The 21,893-nt window shown below is 44.3% G+C and overlaps 1 protein-coding gene across 8 annotated transcripts in view; it reads left to right on the plus strand.

Annotated features, from left to right (window-relative positions):
- Positions 1–4,460, plus strand: part of arhgap23a (Rho GTPase activating protein 23a) — a 174,560-nt gene extending 170,100 nt beyond the window's left edge. For all 8 annotated transcript variants that reach the window (XM_060902026.1, XM_060902027.1, XM_060902023.1 and 5 more), the window contains one exon: positions 710–4,460. In XM_060902026.1, the coding sequence (XP_060758009.1) occupies positions 710–2,134 (1,425 nt within the window). In that variant the 3' untranslated portion in view covers positions 2,135–4,460. The remainder of the gene's footprint in view (positions 1–709) is intronic.
- The last annotated feature ends 17,433 nt before the right edge of the window (positions 4,461–21,893 follow it).

Consider the following 21,893-nt stretch of genomic DNA (forward strand, 5'->3'; position numbering starts at 1 on the left):
GCCATTTTGGAGATGCTCAGACCCAGTCATCTAGCCATCACAATTTGGCCCTTGTCAAAGTCGTTCAGATCCTTACACTTGCCCATTTTTCCTGCTTCCAACGCATCAACTGACTGTTTTCTCGCTGCCTAATATATCCCACCCCTTGACAGGTCCCACTGTAATGAGATAATCAATGTTATTCACTTCACCTGTCTGTGTTTTTAATTTTATGGCTGATCTGTGTATGTACTACTTGAGAATTTAAGGGTTTAGCGACACCTGTGGTAGAAATGAGGTACTGCAGGTCACTTAAAGGAGAGCAATGTTTTGTTCTTTAAAATGGCATTCATATTTCATTTACTTATAGGATATCGTATTGAAGTGAAATATTAATTAGCAGTAGTGCCATATGTTATAGGTTGTATGTTCTTATCCCAGCACAGAATGTGAAAACTTTCACGTTTGTTTATTAACAGTAAAGTTTTATTGTTGCTGTCTTTTAGCTAGATTGGACTTTCTTTTCGCTGGATATTCGCACAACGCAGAGCATAACATAATTGCTTTTCTAGGATGTACTGTATAAACTGCACTAAATTTCTCTTCTGACCCTTTTTAAATAAAGATTTTTTTAACAATAGCAAAAAAATAAGTCCTGCATTGTTCAATACTGTTCTGATCGTTCTATTAGACATTCTGTAATGATGGTCAGACTTCTGTTGTTGTTCAGGGCTCAGGAGGCTCAAAACGTGACCTCACAGCCAAGGACTTCCTGACGACGCTGGCCATCATGTCTGCTGTAACTCGGAGGCGCAGAAAACGACCTGTTGCCGGCCTCCTGGGCAGCAGCACTGACGACGACTCGGAACAGGAGCCGATCAGAGCCGATCTCACTGTGGAGGGAGAGGGGGAGGGAAAGGAGACGGAGCGGTGTGAATCTGACACAGCTCCGCGTGCAGAAGCAGAAGAGGATGATGATGAGGAAGCGGAAGAAGATGACGAAGAGAATGTGGAAGTGACTATGGCCTCACCAGGCAAGGACAAACCCGGAATGCCTTGTGAGGAAGAAGCGCACTCGGTGATACTCAGCGAGGAAGAGGACCAGAGGTCGGAGACGAAAGGTCGCGGCTGGAGAGGGGATGATGCACGTTCTATTGTCTCGGGTTACTCCACTCTGTCTACGCTAGGGCGGAGTTTAGCGTCCGAGGGGCGAGGTGACGACGCAGATGACGAGCAGAGCGAGCTGGTGAGTGAGACGGACAATGAAAGCGGCTTTGCCTCACGCTCTCTCACGCAGGAGCGTCCTGAGAAACGCACACCACCTCCATCAAATACACACACCTCACCCGAACCGACGGCACCACGCAGCTTCCTGTACACACACTGCAAAGCCTCCAACCCTGCTCCCGCTCCTGCTCCCGCTCCCACTTCCATTCAAGCGCCTCCTCTCGCTCCTTCCAAACGCCCCACCCCTGAGCCTGTAGAACGAGGAACTGAAAGTGCAGCACGATCCTCCACTCCCTCCACCTCCTCCTCCACTGCTTCCCAGCGCCTCCAAAACCGACCCTCCTTCAACTCCCATCGTCTCATTCAGTGTGACACTTTAGCACGTCGACGCCTAAAAGCAGAAAAGGCCAAAGCCCGTTCTCTAGATCCTTTAGAAGTCTGTAACGCTTCACCCACCGAGGAGGAACCACAGTCCAACAAAGGGCGAATGAGAACCAGCCTTCCGGAATCCACCCCTTCTCACTCCGCATCCAGTAGTCACCTGTTAGCTCCACCTCCTGCCCTGGGCTCCACCTCTGGCTCTGCAAGTCAGGCATCACTGGTAGAGCAGGTGCGTGCACGTCTGCTCGGTTCAGTGGAGGACATGCGTTCTGTGGGACTGAGGAAACCTCTCTCGCCCGAGACGCGCCGGCGGAGGCGGGCCTGGAGGAGACACACGGTGGTCGTCTCACCTACTGAGGCCTCCCACCAAAGCGTTCAAGTCCCCTCCGTTAACAACAACAACAAACCTCCGGCCCCGCCCCCTAAACCTTTCGTTTTAATCCACCATATTGGGGATAAGCCCATCCCTGTTCTCCAGCGCTCCGCAGCCGACACCTCTTCATCGCGCCAGGCTCCGCCTACCTTGCAGTTCCACGAATGCTTGTGACAGCATTTGAATCACAGTAATCGGATTCTTTAGAACAGAGTGTGTATATGGACGTTTCACACCAATACCCCATTTTCCATTAACATGGTGCTCGTTCTGGGAGCCTGGGATCATTTTTTAAAAAGTCGACCTACATTTCCACTGGGAGAAGAACTAATATTTATACGTTTTACCTCGTTTTGTCAGCAAAGTCCGTGAACAGAGCTCAGAGGCATCACAGGCCGTGACTACACCTAAGACAGCTTACCTTTAGCTACACTACCGTTCAAAAGTTTGGGGTCACCCAGACAATTTTGTGTTTTCCATGAAACGTCACACTTTTATTTACCACCATAAGTTGTAAAATGAATAGAAAATATAGTCAAGACATTTTTCTGGCCATTTTGAGCATTTAATCGACCCCACAAATGTGATGCTCCAGAAACTCAATCTGCTCAAAGGAAGGTCAGTTTTATAGCTTCTCTAAAGAGCTCAACTGTTTTCAGCTGTGCTAACATGATTGTACAAGGGTTTTCTAATCATCCATTAGCCTTCTGAGGCAATGAGCAAACACATTGTACCATTAGAACACTGGAGTGAGAGTTGCTGGAAATGGGCCTCTATACACCTATGGAGATATTGCACCAAAAACCAGACATTTGCAGCTAGAATAGTCATTTAGCACATTAGCAATGTATAGAGTGGATTTCTGATTAGTTTAAAGTGATCTTCATTGAAAAGAACAGTGCTTTTCTTTCAAAAATAAGGACATTTCAAAGTGACCCCAAACTTTTGAACGGTGGTGTACGTAACTTGATTGTGCGACTTTGTAGCAGCAGCAGCAGCAGCAGTTTTGCTAGCATTAGCTTTACTAATGTAGCTACTATTTAGTTACTTGTGAGTCACATCAGCAACATTCATCATTTTCCGAAAATCCTCCTGTTCATGTCTTGTTTTAAAGGTAGCCATGAAAATAACTTGAGCTGCTCAAATTGTTGTCATGGCAACAAAATGCCACCGAACCAAAAACCCAAAATTATCATTTTTGGCTCCAGATTAGTAGCGTTTTAATGCTGGAACCAAACAAATATCCCCGACGATTTTGAGATGATACGCCTGCTTGGGAATCAGCATCGGCACCTCGTTGGTGGAAGAAGGGTATCAATGAACGGGTTCGCTAACTGTGTGTTTTCTTCTTCTCATTCATAGCTGCTCTGCTTGCATGGCACAGGGCTTCTTTTAAACGTTGCCAAAGTTTTTATTCTCTCTCGTTAAATCCTTTTTAGTGCTCTTTTAACACAGTGTTACAAAAGGGCCAGAGAGCAGCGGGGTCTCTGTGTAACATTTGAAAGAACTGCCAGGCTTCTTGCCACACACTCACACTGGGGTCATTGTGTGTTTCGGTGCTTCACTGTGTGCTCCCTTAAGATGCGTCCTCATTCTCTCACTGTGTCGAATGGAGGGAATGCCAAATTAAAATTCCCCCCACTTTTACCTTCCCGTTTTCCTGTTACCATGACGATGCTGCCTCATCACAGATCCCGGGACGATTATAAAGGGTACACAAACATTTACACAAACACACACATCCTTTCATCCACTCAACTGCAGACTTCAGCAAAGTATTAATGCAGTATTAGCGAGGCAGTGTTTGCCGACGTCAGATGTGTCGAAACCGACCTTTGACCCCTAACCTCACTGGTGTCCCTATGATGTTATTTTGAAAAACCACAAGACAAATTGTGATGTGGTCACAACACACACACACACACACACACACACACACATAGAGCACATGCTGCTCGTTCTAAGCATTTCTTCATCTGTGTATATTTGTGTGTCTGAAACGGTTTGTGTATAATGTGTATGTATGTATGTATGTATGTGCGTTCAGCTATTTTGTAACATTTGTACAAAGCCTTGCTAAGTTAATCTTGTAAATATGCATATAATATTTTGTTTTTAATTTTCTTTTGTTTTGTTTTTATATGGTTTACAAAAGTGCACATAGGTGCACGATCATTTCTTTTAAGATTTTACTTGAAATGGTTTCTTTGATGTTTCGTTTTGTATACAGTATATATAAAATATATATTATATATTTTGTATGAACATAATAAGTACTTTTGTTTGGGGTGTTATTTGTTTTAAACAAAACGAACAGAACTAAACCTCCGATAAGACTGTTGTTTATTTCCTCATAAATGGCCTTTTCTCTGTGACTTACCAGTACTATGCAGAACTCCATACACCTCAATGCAAAGAAAAGAACTTTAACCTGCAGAAGTGTGTCTGTTCAATGGCCTGTCACATGCTATAATAAATTCCTTATTGCTGGGCATTGCCATGCGCTGTCATGTTGATTTGCTTTCTTTATTTAATGACTGTTTAGTGCATATTTATGAGTCATTCAGTGTACAAATAAAGCCTTAAGGGTGATTCTGCAATTGGGGCAGCATCTTTTATAGTTACGCTGGCCTTGGGCTAGGAGTAAAATTTGGGCTAGTTCATAGTACGCACTCACCGACCACGTTAATACGAGACATATCAGGTGAAAAGGGCGGCACGGTGGCGTAGTGGTTAGCGCTGTCGCCTCACAGCAAGAAGGTCCGGGTTCGAGCCCCGTGGCCGGCGAGGGCCTTTCTGTGTGGAGTTTGCATGTTCTCCCCGTGTCCGTGTGGGTTTCCTCCGGGTGCTCCGGTTTCCCCCACAGTCCAAAGACATGCAGGTTAGGTTAACTGGTGACTCTAAATTGACCGTAGGTGTGAATGTGAGTGTGAATGGTTGTCTGTGTCTATGTGTCAGCCCTGTGATGACCTGGCGACTTGTCCAGGGTGTACCCCGCCTTTCGCCCGTAGTCAGCTGGGATAGGCTCCAGCTTGCCTGCGACCCTGTAGAACAGGATAAAGCGGCTAGAGATAATGAATGAATGAGTCCAAATTGCTTGAAACTGGTCTCATTCCCTCGCCTGTGACGGAGTAAGCGGGGCGAGGTATTGTAATCAGTGTGGTTTGTTTGTGTGTCTGTCTGTTAACAATCTAGTGTCTAGACAGTTGCACCGATTGACTTCAAATTTTTAGCGTAGGTGGGCAATGGTCCGTAGATTACCAGATTAAATTTTGGGGGTAATCAGTTCAAGGTGAAGGTCAAGGTCACTGGAAAGGTCAACCTCACACAAGGCAACAGAGCTTGGGGGAAGCTGTGGCCTAAAGGTTAGAGAAGCAGCTTTGGGACTAAAAGGTCACCGGTTTGATTCCTTGGACCAGCAGGAATGGCTGAAGTGCCCTTGAGCAAGGCACCTAATCCCCACTTGCTCCCTGGGCACTGTAGTATAGCTGCCCCCTGCTCTGGGGTTGTGTGCTCTTGTGTGCATGCATTCACTGCTTCAGATGGGTTAAATGCAGAGGAGGAATTTAGCTGTGCTTAGGTGTACATGTGACAAAAATAAAGGCTTCTTCTTTCGGGTCAAAATAACATATTTTCCATTATAACTCAAACGGTTGCCGTTAGACAGATGTTTACTATTATGAGCAAATAAGAACTCCCATATGGCTTTTCATTTGGCACCACGATCTTGGTCCTTGAGTGACCTTGAAAAGTCAAACTCAAGGTCATGGATTTTCAAAGGGCTGTAACTTGAAAACGGTTGATGGTAGACAGATATTTACTATTATCAACTTATAGGAAGTGACATATAGGCTTTCATTTGGTACCATGATCTTTGACCTTGAAAGGTCAAACTGAAGGTCATGGGTTTTCATTGGACTATAATTTGACAGCTGATGATTGAGAAATATTACCATTATCAACATATAGGTGTAAAATAAGTGCTGCCCGGCGAGGTTTGTTTTGCCTGGCAGTACTTGTTGAATTTAGAATTAAATGCAGAACAACATACTTTTTACAGAATAAAAATATGTTTATCCGTTCTTGAGATATTACAAATCAAAGACTGAAAAAATGGCTTAATTTTTAGAAAACTGATGTAATCTTCTGCATAAGGATCACATGGTCCAAAATGGGCCTCAATAACCAATGAGATCAATTTTTTGTCCTAATAAGTTTTATTTTTTATTTTTCAAGATATTTACATGGAAATTGGCAAGCACATAGATGGTTGTATACTGAATACAAAGTTTTAAAAATTAGTAAAAACAAGTTATGCAAATTAGTTTTAATTAGTATTAATTATGCTAATTAGGCAAACGTTAAATCGGTACACTCAATAAAAATTAATAAAAGGTTATTTCTAATCCGGGCGGCACGGTGGTGTAGTGGTTAGCGCTGTCGCCTCACAGCAAGAAGGTCCTGGGTTCGAGCCCCGGGGCCGGCGAGGGCCTTTCTGTGCGGAGTTTGCATGTTCTCCCCGTGTCCGCGTGGGTTTCCTCCGGGTGCTCCGGTTTCCCCCACAGTCCAAAGACATGCAGGTTAGGTTGACTGGTGACTCTAAATTGACCGTAGGTGTGAGTGTGAATGGTTGTCTGTGTCTATGTGTCAGCCCTGTGATGACCTGGCGACTTGTCCAGGGTGTACCCCGCCTTTCGCCCGTAGTCAGCTGGGATAGGCTCCAGCTTGCCTGCGACCGTGTAGAAGGATAAAGCGGCTAGAGATAATGAGATGAGATGAGATTATTTCTAATCCCCTCTTTGTGCTCTGTAGGCCTTTGTATTTCTCAAAAGTAGGGTCTACTAGTGTTATTAAAGAATATAAATGATAATATTCACAGCTTTCAAGGCGAACCTCGAAAAAACTGTGTGATTCACATCCAATAAACAATTCCAGTTAATTGAACTGAAATTGACATTCGTGTTTCTGACTTCTGTTTTTTTAAAATATCATTCCAACCACTAAGATCTCAATATTTTTCATCAAAACAACTCCAGTTATATTTTAAAATTGTTATTTATTTACATGAATCAGTTTGATTTGAAAAAATAAGTAGGTAAAGCTATGAAAACTCATTTCAAAGTCTCCCATGAATCATAACATCAAAACTAGCAGACGGAAATTTTTGCTGACTCCTTCATCAGAAACAGTGAGAGCGAGAGAACATCCTGATAAAAGTTATCTGATTGATATTGACGAGTAATCCAGTCAGAAACTGATCAGAAGAGAGAGAGAGAGAACCTGAGCGCTTTCCTGTGACTCAAAAAGCACCTGCAGTTTCCCGACGTCACACGAGCAGAGAGTGTACTCTATTGTACCAACTTCAAACTGCTGTTACTCCCAAACTACTGAACAGATCTTAACGAGATACATTTCTTTGGAAAGCAGAAATTATAAGCTTTTTAATGGTAGTATTCACGATAGAAAATATTCAAGAGTTAAGCAATGACAGGTTTGGAAACTTAGATGACCGTCTGCAGGCACAATTTTCACAGCATGGCCAGCGAGTGTCTGCTACGCCTATTAATAGGAACGTGTTCTTGATTCTAAGATTCTTGTTCTTGGCTGTGGGATATTCATAGCTTTGTTGTCCCTCTTGTACATATCTTAATGAAGTACCATACAATTGGACAGTACCAACAAGTGTTCCAGTTTGTCCAACTGCAACAAGGAGACTCACCCACCACCACTGGCGTCCCTGTAAAGTCACCACTGACTTTCTAAATGAAAACTGCCCTTGAACTGGAGTTGCTATTAGCTAGAATTGGAGGATGCTACTTCCATTTTAATCAAGCCTTGTGAAAGAGGGTGCAGCAAATTGGATTGGCTGTTTCATTCCGGAATAAGCATTGACTAGCAGCAGTCATCTCATCTCATCTCATTATCTCTAGCCACTTTATCCTTCTACATGGTCGCAGGCAAGCTGGAGCCTATCCCAGCTGACTATGGGCGAAAGGCAGGGTACACCCTGGACAAGTCGCCAGGTCATCACAGGGCTGACACATAGACACAGACAACCATTCACACTCACATTCACACCTACGGTCAATTTAGAGTCACCAGTTAACCTAACCTGCATGTCTTTGGACTGTGGGGGAAACCGGAGCACCCGGAGGAAACCCACGCGGACACGGGGAGAACATGCAAACTCCACACAGAAAGGCCCTTGCCGGCCACGGGGCTCGAACCCGGACCTTCTTGCTGTGAGGCGACAGTGCTAACCACTACACCACCATGCTGCCCTAGCAGCAGTCATCCACCAGATAATGGCGTTAGGAGACTGCCTTTGGCTCTGGTCCAAATTAATTTCAATATTCTGATCAACAGCAGACACATGAGGCTTGGCCTGAGGAGGCACCCTGAGTTGCAGGACTTCCTCACATACATTCGTATCACATACATCCTGCCTGGAGGCAAGCTCCCACTGGCAGTATAGAATGTGTTCAACAGAAACATGGACCAAAGGACCAACAAAGGACTAACATCCATGTTGAAAACAAGCGCTGATTTAGATCTGGTGGTATGTCTTTTTTCGCCACTCTTTCATACGAAATACATCACGGATCTGAGTGACATATTTAAATAATATTGGCTGGCGTTGAGTGGTATATCAGATATATTCCATTCAGCTTGCATGATACTGAATGAGTCAAAAATGAGTTCGACATCATGCTAGCTGAATGGAATATATCTGATATACCATGAAAAAAAGCCAGCCAATAGTATTTAATTACTTCACTGCTTCCTATTTACTGTTGTCACTGTTGATGCTGTTTGTTGATTTGCTGTATACATGTGTAGCTATGGCGGCACGGTGGTGTAGTGGTTAGCGCTGTCGCCTCACAGCAAGAAGGTCCTGGGTTCGAGCCCCGGGGCCGGCGAGGGCCTTTCTGTGCGGAGTTTGCATGTTCTCCCCGTGTCCGTGTGGGTTTCCTCCGGGTGCTCCGGTTTCCCCCACAGTCCAAAGACATGCAGGTTAGGTTAACTGGTGACTCTAAATTGACCGTAGGTGTGAATGTGAGTGTGAATGGTTGTCTGTGTCTATGTGTCAGCCCTGTGATGACCTGGCGACTTGTCCAGGGTGTACCCCGCCTTTCGCCCGTAGTCAGCTGGGATAGGCTCCAGCTTGCCTGCGACCCTGTAGAAGGATAAAGCGGCTAGAGATAATGAGATGAGATGAGATGTGTAGCTATGAGAGCGACTGAAAATGTAAGGTTTTGGATGTAACCTTGTTCAGTGAACATATGATAACCATCAGGGGCTGTGTTTCAACACTTGGATACCTTCTTGCGCACATGCACACACATGTTGGGGTCTGATCTATGCTGACCAAACTATAGAATGACATTAGTAATGGCCAGCATGTCCTTGGGAACCTTCTCACAGGCTTTTACTTAAGTTCATAGCATAGGTTCACTTTATATTTTTTCATCCCTCCTAACCACCAGAGCCCAGTTTTTTTAGACCTGGATAACCTTTATCAGTAGGTCATGAAGAACCAGCTGACAGGAAGGGTATTCAGATATGCTCACTGCTTTCTTTCTATTGGGAAACAATGTCAAGACTTTAAGATCTGGAAAAGGTACATGGAGATGTCTTCATAGCTGCAGTACAAACAGACCTCCTCTTGATACCCTGTCATGTGAAGTGGCCTGTCATGATAGTACCATGCTTCTAGGCCATAGTGATGATTATCAACCTCTACCCCAACATTCTGCTTCAACAGACATCGTGGCCAATGAATACCTGGTTCTATGACCAGTCAGCCACTGTGTGGCTCACACAACACCATAAAGTGTGTACTAGGCATAGTAGGAACCATTCTACAGACTGACTGTTGTAGCACATTGAGAAGTCAAACCCCAGGTTCTTGGTTTGAGACACCTAACCTTGAGTTCTGTCACTTGGAACCATCCAGACATCATTGCATGCAGGGTGAGCTTTAAAAAGGCTGTCTACAATGATACTCATTCCAACATCCTGTCAGGGTCCATTTAGGGAGGTATTTCAGCAAACATGAGTGATCCCAGAGTATGGGTGATGAAGGGCACCTGTGTCCTGCCAAAACAATGCCATCAGTCCAAAGCTTCCAGTATGTCAGGTCATCATGCTCGGATTCCAGTACTTCTGAAGTGTGAGGTCATAACCATCAGTCTGAACCATAGAGACCTCATTTATATAAAATTGGTATTTCTGAGATTTGAATTTCTGGGATTTTGAATTTTTAGAATCAGAAATTTGAGAAAGAAAGAGTCTTCTTCCAACACTGTTGCCAGGTTGGGGTCCATGTGGACCCTACTGATCCACATGTCATATTAGTCAGAGCAGTTTTACACCAGATGCCCTTCCTGTCACAACCCTCCCATTTCTTGGCTTAGGCAACAACCATTCACACCTATGGACAATAGAGTAGCCAATTAACCTAACTGCATGCCTTTGGACTGCAGGAGGAAACTGGAGCACCCAGAGAAAACCCACGTAGACATGGGGAGAGCATGCAAACTCCACACAGAAAGGCCCGTCAGCCACTAGGCTCGAACCCAGAACCTTCTTGCTGTGAGGCGACAGTGCTAACCACTCCACCATCAAAGAAAGAAAGCGTCTCGGTAGAAATGTAAATTTATGAAATACACCACATGAAAAAAAAAATAATTTTAATTAATGTGACATGTACGTAATTAGGCCGGCACGGTGGTGTAGTGGTTAGCACTGTTGCCTCACAGCAAGAAGGTCCTGGGTTCGAGCCCCGTGGCCGGCGAGGGCCTTTCTGTGCGGAGTTTGCATGTTCTCCCCGTGTCCGCGTGGGTTTCCTCCGGGTGCTCCGGTTTCCCCCACAGTCCAAAGACATGCAGGTTAGGTTAACTGGTGACTCTAAATTGACCGTAGGTGTGAATGTGAGTGTGAATGGTTGTCTGTGTCTATGTGTCAGCCCTGTGATGACCTGGCGACTTGTCCAGGGTGTACCCCGCCTTTCGCCCGTAGTCAGCTGGGATAGGCTCCAGCTTGCCTGCGACCCTGTAGAAGGATAAAGCGGCTAGAGATAATGAGATGAGATGAGACGTACGTAATTAAACTGTAGTACATGAGTGCTTTTGTTTGCTTCCAAACCCCATACAAGACCTACCCACTACATCACATGGTCAGTGGAAGACAGCTGTACGCATACCTTTCAATTCTGTATGAAAGCAATGAAATGAAAGAATTCTGTGAGACAAAGCAACTAAGAAAATTTGTAAAGCTGTCATACAGTAGCACTGTCATTACAAAACCCACTGTATTTTCAGTTCCACTGCAGTGCTCACCAAATACTGTAGAGGACTAGAGAAAGACAGTAATTCTAGTTAGACAAACAAATACTCTCCAGTAATTTACTTTATTTTATGACTCCCTTTTTTAATGCAGCGATTAAAACAACAACAACAACAACAACAACAAAAACAACAACAATCCTCATTTCTCAAGTAACTAAAGTAAGCTTGTGATTCTTCAGGTCACCAGCAGGAGGCGCTCTATGAAAAGCTTTTTTAAAATTGTTTTTTTTTTTTTTCCCCTCTTTGTTAACCAGTTTGGGAGGAAAAAACAAACAGCCTTGTGCTTGTGGATAAAATTGAGCACATTTACAATTTGTGCACGTTTGTAGTTAATTAAGCAGGGTTTAAACTGTAACTGAGGAGAAAGAAAAATAAGACTCAAGCTGGCAGCTGAGACTCTCAGACACACTGCTGTGATTTTCATCACTCAGATGGAGGTCCTTTTCTGGAGATGGGTTGCCAGATTGGAATGATACCTTGGTTGAAAACTTTAAAAGGTGCTATAAACCTACACAGACTGGGACTTGGTTGTAAGCAAACTAAACTATAGGAAACTAAATGATAGGCTAATAGTATATGATTAGGAAGCGGTCCCAAATTTTCCTTTACTTTCATTTGGGCAGCACGGTGGTGTAGTGGTTAGCACTGTCGCCTCACAGCAAGAAGGTTCTGGGTTCAAGCCCAGTGGCCGGCGGGGACCTTTCTGTGTGGAGTTTGCATGTTCTCCTCGTGTCTGCGTGGGTTTCCTCTGGGCGCTCCGGTTTCCCCTACAGTCCAAAGATATGCAGTTAGGTTAACATGGGGCGGCCTTGGGCTGAAGTGCCCTTGAGTACCTAACCCCTGACTGCTCCCCAGGCACTGTAGTATGGCTGCCCACTGCTCTGGGTGTGTGTGTTCACTGCGTCAGCGCTCCCCTTTTCTCTTGACAACAGTCTGTAAACGTCTGGGGACTGAGGAGACAAGTTGCTCAAGTTTAGGGATAGGAATGTTAACCCATTCTTGTCTAATGTAGGATTCTAGTTGCTCAACTGTCTTAGGTCTTTTTTGTCGTATCTTCCGTTTTATGATGCGCCAAATGTTTTCTATGGGTGAAAGATCTGGACTGCAGGCTGGCCAGTTCAGTACCCGGACCCTTCTTCTACGCAGCCATGATGCTGTAATTGATGCAGTACTGTATGTGGTTTGGCATTGTCATGTTGGAAAATGCAAGGTCTTCCCTGAAAGAGACGTCATCTGGATGGGAGCATATGTTGCTCTAGAACCTGGATATACCTTTCAGCGTTGATGGTGTCTTTCCAGATGTGTAAGCTGCCCATGCCACATGCACTAATGCAACCCCATACCATCAGAGATGCAGGCTTCTGAACTGAGCGCTGATAACAACTTGGGTCATCCTTCTCCTCTTTAGTCCGAATGACACGGCGTCCCTGATTTCCATAAAGGACTTCAAATTTTGATTCGTCTGACCACAGAACAGTTTTCCACTTTGCCACAGTCCATTTTAAATGAGCCTTGGCCCAGAGAAGACGTCTGCGCTTCTGGATCATGTTTAGATACGGCTTCTTCTTTGAACTATAGAGTTTTAGCTGGCAACGGCGGATGGCACGGTGAATTGTGTTCACAGATAATGTTCTCTGGAAATATTCCTGAGCCCATTTTATGATTTCCAATACAGAAGCATGCCTGTATGTGATGCAGTGCCGTCTGAGGGCCCGAAGATCACGGGCACCCAGTATGGTTTTCCGGCCTTGACCCTTACGCACAGAGATTCTTCCGGATTCTCTGAATCTTTTGATGATATTATGCACTGTAGATGATGATATGTTCAAACTCTTTGCAATTTTACACTGTCGAACTCCTTTCTGATATTGCTCCACTATTTGTCGGCGCAGAATTAGGGGGATTGGTGATCCTCTTCCCATCTTTACTTCTGAGAGCCGCTGCCACTCCAAGATGCTCTTTTTATACCCAGTCATGTTAATGACCTATTGCCAATTGACCTAATGAGTTGCAATTTGGTCCTCCAGCTGTTCCTTTTTTGTACCTTTAACTTTTCCAGCCTCTTATTGGCCCTCATCTCATCTCATCTCATCTCATCTCATCTCCTCTAGCCGCTTTATCCTTCTACAGGGTCGCAGGCAAGCTGGAGCCTATCCCAGCTGACTACGGGCGAAAGGCGGGGTACACCCTGGACAAGTCGCCAGGTCATCACAGGGCTGACACATAGACACAGACAACCATTCACACTCACATTCACACCTACGGTCAATTTAGAGTTACCAGTTAACCTAACCTGCATGTCTTTGGACTGTGGGGGAAACCGGAGCACCCGGAGGAAACCCACGCGGACACGGGGAGAACATGCAAACTCCGTACAGAAAGGCCCTCGCCGGCCCAGGGCTCGAACCCAGGACCTTCTTGCTGTGAGGCGACAGCGCTAACCACTACACCACCGTGCCGCCCCTTATTGGCCCTGTCCCAACTTTTTTGAGATGTGTTGCTGTCATGAAATTTCAAATGAGCCAATATTTGGCATGAAATTTCAAAATGTCTCACTTTTGACATTTGATATGTTGTCTATGTTCTATTGTGAATACAATATCAGTTTTTGAGATTTGTAAATTATTGCATTCCATTTTTATTTACAATTTGTACTTTGTCCCAACTTTTTTGGAATCGGGGTTGTACTACTATTGACCTTTAAGGCACTGAATGGTCTCGCGCCACAGTACCTGAGCAAACTTCTGGTCCTCTATGACCTGCCACGCCTACTTAGATCAAAAGGTGCAGGCTATCTGCTGGTATCTCGTATAGTGAAGGCTACATCAGGGGCCGGAGCCTTTTCTTACAAAGCCCCACAGTTATGGAACAGCCTTCCAAGTAGTGTTCGGGAATCAGACACAGTCTCAGCGTTTAAGTCTAGGCTGAAAACATATCTGTTTAGTCAAGCCTTGTGTTAATGGTGTTTATGAGGTAAAGGTGTAGATCTGGAGGGTCCTCAGACATCGAGTGTTTTAGTAAACTGGGATGTATGGATGCTGTCAGTCCCCCACTCGCTTACTCACTCGAGTTTGTTGACGGTGTAGTGGCTGCTGCTTTATGTCTCGGGGCTCCCTCATGCCTGTGCTACCTTCTGGCTCTGCCCTTTTAGTTATGCTGTCATAGTTAGTTTTGGAGGAGTCCCTGCTTGCACTCAGCGCAAAATGTATACTATTACTACTTATCAGGTGACATTGGGCATACCTACCAACCTGAGTTTTCTCTCTCTTCTCCCCCTCATCTGTCCCTCTGAGTTACATATCAATCCTGAGATCGAGATGCTGACTTCTTCTGCTCCTCAGACCTGCCTGATTGAGCCTGATGCCCTGTGTCTGGCTGGAGTCACATCACATCGCTCCTGTGGAGGACGGCCCCATATGGACAGTTGAAAATCACACTTGGAAAATGCTCTGGACACTTACAGTAATGCTTTTATGGCTGAGGACTACAGTTGACTTGCTAACTTTAGGACTGCAATTGTCATGAACAGTTTTGCACTCCAGTTTCCATCAATGAAGAGTTATAACATCAACGAAACTGACTTCATGTTAAAACTGTTAAAAATGTTATAATCACGTTGCCTGTTATTACCCAGATGAGGATGGGTTCCCTTTTGAGTCTGGTTTCTCTTGAGGTTTCTTCCTCATGTCGTCTGAGGGGTTTTTCTTGCCACCGTCACCACAGGCTTGTTCACAGATTAGAGATAAAATTAGCTCATGTTTATAGTCATTCAAATTCTTTAAAGCTGCCTTGCGTCAATGTCTATTGTTAAAAGCGCTATAAAATAAACTTGACTATGCCAGGAATGCCAGGAATGCACCCTGATTGTGATGTCAGTCCATCACAGGCCACCATGCACACATTCACTCACACCTAGGGCCAATTTACAGTAGCAAGTCCTCCTGCTAGCATGTTTTGTGTTGGGTTTTTTTTCCCTTGGGGAGGAAACCATAGAATCAGGAACAACCCCCCCAAACATACAGGCAGTAACCTGAGCTCAGGAGCTGTGCTGTCAAAAATAAATAGAAAAATAAATATATGAATACATAAGTACTGAAATGAACAGGCCCTAATAAAAAATAATAATCATTAATTAAATCTCAGAACTGAGATGAATTAAAACAAATGAATACTAATGTCAGAAATAAATAATAACTAATAAGAATTAATCCATACACAAACAAACATACAAAAATAAACGCAGTATCTTGTTTGTCAGAAGAAAACTTCTTTATAACCTCTTAACCTCTGCCAACTTTGTTGGAGGAGGTTATGTTTTCGCCTCTTTTTGTTTGTTTGTTCCCAACATAACTCAAAAAGTAGTGAACAGATTTTGATGAAATTCTGAGGAAAGGTGGGCCATGGGCCAAGGAACAATTGATTAGATTTTGATGCAAATCCAAATATGTACGTGGATCCAGGATTTTTTTTTTTCTGGCCTGTTCCCAACATAACTCAGAAAGTCAAGTCAAGTCAGTTAATTTGTATAGCACTTAAAATGCAGCGAGTGGATTTTGATGATTTTTGAGGAAAGGTAAGCCATGGACCAAGAAACAATTGATTAGATTTTGATCCAAATCTGGATATGTATGTATGTGGATCCAGGATTTTTTTTTTTTGGTCTGTTCCCACCGTAACTCAAAAACTAGTGAACCGATTTTGATGAAATTCTGAGGAAAGGTGAGCCATGGGCCAAGGAACAATCCATTAGCTTTTGATGCAAATCCCAATATTTGGCTTGGCAGAGATGTGCACTCAACCAAGTACCCTTCTAGTTAATATAGATTCAACCTCTCGGGTTAATATGCAATCAAAACCATGCAGGTAGATGGACAGGCTAATAAATAATGTGTGAACATGTCTATGGTTCCCTGCCAGACTGGTATTTATTCCTATTTCAGGTTCCACTGTTCCTGGGACAATATCTGGACTCACCATGACCCTGATCAAGATAAACAGGTGACTGAAGATGGATGAGCTTGCACAGAGCAATGCAAAGATTAATAAAAAAAAGTTAAAAAAATTCCATGCATGGCATATATGGAACTATGTGGTAAACAAAGAAGTGTCAAAAATACAATGTTTGATATTTTAGACGCTTCAAAGTACCCACTGTTTACTTTGATGACGCTTTGCACACTATTGGCGTTATCAGGGGTGCAGATCTGATGTCAGGATTGGGGGAGGACACAAAAGTGATTTTTTTTTTTTTTTTTGCCTGTATGCAACTCATACCATGCAACCATAAATCACAACTTCGTAGAGGCTCGCCACATCATTCAAAAAGTACTGCACAGGGAATCATTTGTCTGAAAATACATTTGTTTGTACAATTTTTAATAATTTAGGGGATTTTTATTGGGGGGGCAATTAATGTTTTTCAGAAATTGGGGGGGGGGGGGTGTCATGTCCCCCCCGTCCCCCCTGGGATCTGCACCCATTGGCGTTATCTTAACCAGCTTCATGAGGTAGTCACCTGGAATCACTTGTGAGGAAATTGATGAACTGCTTTGATAAATTTGAGTACTTTTTATTTGTGAATGTGTCAATATGATAAAAAAGAACAATCACATGTTGGCTTGAAGATATCAAGTTTATCTTCTCATGTTGAAAAATATATCACTCGTTCGCTTTGAATACTCGTGAATATATTCACCACTTGAAGATAAACTTCATATCTTCAAGCCAACATGTGATTGTTCTTTTTTATCATATTGACACATTCACAAATAAAAAGTACTCAAATTTATCAAAGCAATTCATCAATTTCCTCACAAGTGATTCCAGGTGACTACCTCATGAAGCTGGTTAAGATAACGCCAATAGTGTGCAAAGCGTCATCAAAGTAAACAGTGGCTACTTTGAAGCATCTAAAATATCAAACATTGTATTTTTGACGGGGTGGCACGGTGGTGTAGTGGTTAGCGCTGTCGTGCAACAGCAAGAAGGTCCTGGGTTTGAGCCCAGCGGCTGGCGAGGGCCTTTCTGTGTGGAGTTTGCATGTTCTCCCCGTGTCTGCGTGGGTTTCCTCCGGTTTCCCCTACAGTCCAAAGACATCCAGGTTAGGCTAATTGGTGGCTCTAAATTGACTGTAGGTGTGAGTGGTTGTTTGTCTCTATGTGTCAGCCCTGCGATGAGTGGACGACTTGTCCAGGGTGTACCCTGCCTCTCGCCCATAGACAGCTGGGATAGGCTCCAGCTTGCCTGCAACCCTGTAGAACAGGATAAGTGGCTATGGATGGATGGAATGCAAACCAGTTGTAGGTGCCCAATCTGGCAACACCATTACTGAGCTCAGGTTTCGGAGCACTTTTAGAAACTGAACCCGTGTTTACTGTGATGGTGGGTTTATGGCAAGCGGGTCTACTCTGATCCATTTTTACAGGGATTTAACTTTTCTTTCATCCGGGCCCTTAAAAATTTCCTTAAGAAGAAAATAAATAAAAGCAGCTGTAGGTTAAAGAGATAAGATAAGATAAGATAAGATAAGATAAGATACACTTTATTGTCCCCAAAGGGAAATTTGTCTTGGACTTCATTGCTGCTACAATACTGCTTACAAAGAGAATAAATAGATGAACAATACACATACCAACATGTACAGACACACACTGATAAATATCAATACACAAACAGACATGTAAAGACACACACCTGCAGGTAAACATCTCATCTCATCTCATTATCTCTAGCTGCTTTATCCTTCTACAGGGTTGCAGGCAAGCTGGAGCCTATCCCAGCTGACTACGGGCGAAAGGCGGGGTACACCCTGGACAAGTCGCCAGGTCATCACAGGGCTGACACATAGACACAGACAACCATTCACACTCACATTCACACCTACGGTCAATTTAGAGTCACCAGTTAACCTAACCTGCATGTCTTTGGACTGTGGGGGAAACCGGAGCACCCGGAGGAAACCCACGCGGACACGGGGAGAACATGCAAACTCCACACAGAAAGGCCCTCGCCGGCCCCGGGGCTCGAACCCAGGACCTTCTTGCTGTGAGGCGACAGCGCTAACCACTACACCACCGTGCCGCCCCCCCATCTATTGATATCTGCTATAATTTCTTTTTTGAGGGGGCCATAGTTCATTTCTTCTCGTTCTACACCACCGTGCCGCCCCGCAGGTAAACATAAAAACATTAATTTTTTTCGCGGTCCAAATCCTGCGCTCTGATTGGCTGGCGAACGGGTCCGTATCCTACGGTACGGACCCCAGTTATGGACCCCGGTTACGGACCTCTGGCGACTCGCTCGTTCACAACAACAACAAACATAGTAGCATTTTTGTCAACATTTATCTTCGCATTTCTCAGGAGAATAGCATTAATTTTACAGCATGGATAGCGATAACGACAGTGTTCACAGTGAAAGTGAGTTTTACTACCCTGAGGAAGACGAAATAAAAGAAAACATTTCAGGAGAAAGCTAAAAACCTCTAATTTGCTAACACCGAGCAAAAACATGGCTGAATCCTGAATGACTCCTATTTGTATAAATAGGGGACTACATAGGCAGCAAAATATAGTTTTTTTTCCTGCCATGGAAGTGCACTTGTATACCGAGGAGGAAGCAACTTGCATTACAGCCGTGAATGAGGATTCAAAATAGCATTAATTTTACAGCATGGATAGCGATAACGACAGTGTTTACAGCGAAAGCGAGTTTTACTACCCTCAGGAAGAAGAAATAAAAGAAAACATTTCAGGAGAAAGCTAAAAACCTCTAACTTGCTAACGCCGAGCAAAAACATGGCTGAATCCTGAATGACTCCTATTTGTATAAATAGGGGACTACATAGGCGGCAAAATGTAGTTTTTTTTTCCTGCCATGGAAGTGCACTTGTATACTGAGGAGGAAGCCATTTGCATTACAGCCATGAATGAGGATTCAAAATGGCGTCTTGGCTCGGGTTTCCCTTTCGGGCGTTCTCGTTTTCTGTTAGAATTTGGTAAAGAAAAAAATAAATATATTATTTACCAGCTTAAGGTCGGTCTGTATGGTGAAATACCATGACCTCGGCCTTGAATACTGATTTCGGCCCAGAGGGCCTCGCTCAGTACTTTCAAGACCTCGGTCACGGTATTTCACGATACGGACCTCCCAGCTGGTAAATAACATATATATATATATATATATATATATATATCATTCATTCATTATCTCTAGCCGCTTTATCCTTATACAGGGTCGCAGGCAAGCTGGAGCCTATCCCAGCTGACTACAGGCGAAAGGCGGGGTACACCCTGGACAAGTCGCCAGGTCATCACAGGGCTGACACATAGACACAGACAACCATTCACATTCACACCTACGGTCAATTTAGAGTCACCAGTTAACCTAACCTGCATGTCTTTGGACTGTGGGGGAAACCGGAGCACCCGGAGGAAACCCACGCGGACACGGGGAGAACATGCAAACTCCACACAGAAAGGCCCTCGCCGGCCCCGGGGCTCGAACCCAGGACCTTCTTGCTGTGAGGCGACAGCGCTAACCACTACACCACCGTGCCGCCCATATATATATATATATACACACACAACACATGCACCCACGCACATAGAACCATGAGTATAAATACACAACCAAAAACCACCATCCTTAGCCCTATTGCACAACACCTTTGGCCTTAGAAGCATTCAAAACTCTGACTGAAGTTGGCAAGAATGAATTTTTGAAGCGGTTAAGCCTGCAGTAAGGGACTCTATAGCATTTGCCTGATGGTAGAAAGTTCATATCACCTGGAGAAAGTCTTTACAGACACAGGATTAATAACTTTGTTGATATTTAATTCTAGGGCGGCACGGTGGTGTAGTGGTTAGCGCTGTCGCCTCACAGCAAGAAGGTCCGGGTCCGAGCCCTGTGGCCGGCGAGGGCCTTTCTGTGCGGAGTTTGCATGTTCTCCCCGTGTCCGGGTGCTCCGGTTTCCCCCACAGTCCAAAGACATGCAGGTTAGGTTAACTGGTGACTCTAAATTGACCGTAGGTGTGAATGTGAGTGTGAATGGTTGTCTGTGTCTATGTGTCAGCCCTGTGATGACCTGGCGACTTGTCCAGGGTGAACCCCGCCTTTCGCCTGTAGTCAGCTGGGATAGGCTCCAGCTTGCCTGCGACCCTGTAGAACAGGATAAAGCGGCTAGAGATAATGAGATGAGATAGAATATCAAAAAGAAAATCCAGAAAATCACATTTTATAAAATATATAAATTGATTTGCATTTCGTTGAGTGAAATAAGTATTTGATTCCCTACCAACCATTAAGAGTTCTGGCTCCCACAGACCAGTTAGACACTCCTAATCAACTCATTACCTGCATTAAAGACAGCTGTCTTAAACTGACACCTGTATAAAAGACACCTGTCCACAGAATCAATCAATCAATCAGACTCCAACCTTTCCAACATGGGCAAGACCAAAGAGCTGTCTAAGGATGTCAGGAACAAGATTGTAGAGCTGCACAAGGCTGGACTGGGCTACAAAACCATAAGCAAGAAGCTGGGTGAGAAGGAGACAACTGTTGGTGCAATAGTTCGAAAATGGAAGAAATACAAAATGACCATCAATTGACCTCGGTCTGGGGCTCCACGCAAGATCTCACCTCGTGGGGTATCAATGATCACGAGAAAGGTGAGAGATCAGCCTCGAACCACATGGGAGGAGCTTGTTAATGATCTTAAGGCAGCTGCGACCACAGTCACCAAGAAAACCATTGGTAACACATTACGCCATGATGGATTAAAATCCTGCAGTGCTCGCAAGGTCCCCCTGCTCAAGAAGGCACATGTGCAGGCCCATCTGAAGTTTGCCAATAAACACCTGAATGATTCTGAGAGTGATTGGGAGAAGGTGCTGTGGTCAGATGAGACCAAAATCAAGCTCTTTGGCATTAACTCAACTCGCCGTGTTTGGAGGAAGAAAAATGCTGACTATGACCTGAAGAACACCATCCCCACTGTCAAGCATGGAGGTGGAAACATTATGCTTTGGGGGTGTTTCTCTGCTAAGGGCACAGGACTACGTCACCGCATCAACGGAAGAATGGACGCGGCCATGTACCCTAAAATCCTGAGTGACAACCTCCTTCCCTCTGCCAGGACACTGAAAATGGGTTGTGGATGGGTCTTCCAGCACGACAATGACCCAAAACATACAGCCAAGGCAACAAAGGAGTGGCTCAAGAAGAAGCACATTAAGGTCATGGAGTGGCCTAGCCAGTCTCCGGACCTTAATCCTATAGAAAACCTATGGAGGGAGCTGAAGCTCCGAGTTGCAAAGCGACAGCCTTAAAACCTTAATGATCTACAGATGATCTGCAAAGAGGAGTGGACCAAAAGTCCTCCTGACATGTGTGCAAACCTGGTCATCAACTACAAGAAACGTCTGACCGCTGTGCTTGCCAACAAGGGTTTTGCCACCAAATACTAAGTCTTGTTTGCTAGAGGGTTCAAATACTTATTTCACTCAAAGAAATGTTTATATCTTTTATATGAAGTTATTTTCTGGATTTTCTTTTTGATGTTTTGTCTCTCTTGGGTGGCA

This window comes from Neoarius graeffei, chromosome 20, assembly GCF_027579695.1.
Source record: "Neoarius graeffei isolate fNeoGra1 chromosome 20, fNeoGra1.pri, whole genome shotgun sequence".
Taxonomy (NCBI): Eukaryota; Metazoa; Chordata; class Actinopteri; order Siluriformes; family Ariidae; genus Neoarius; species Neoarius graeffei.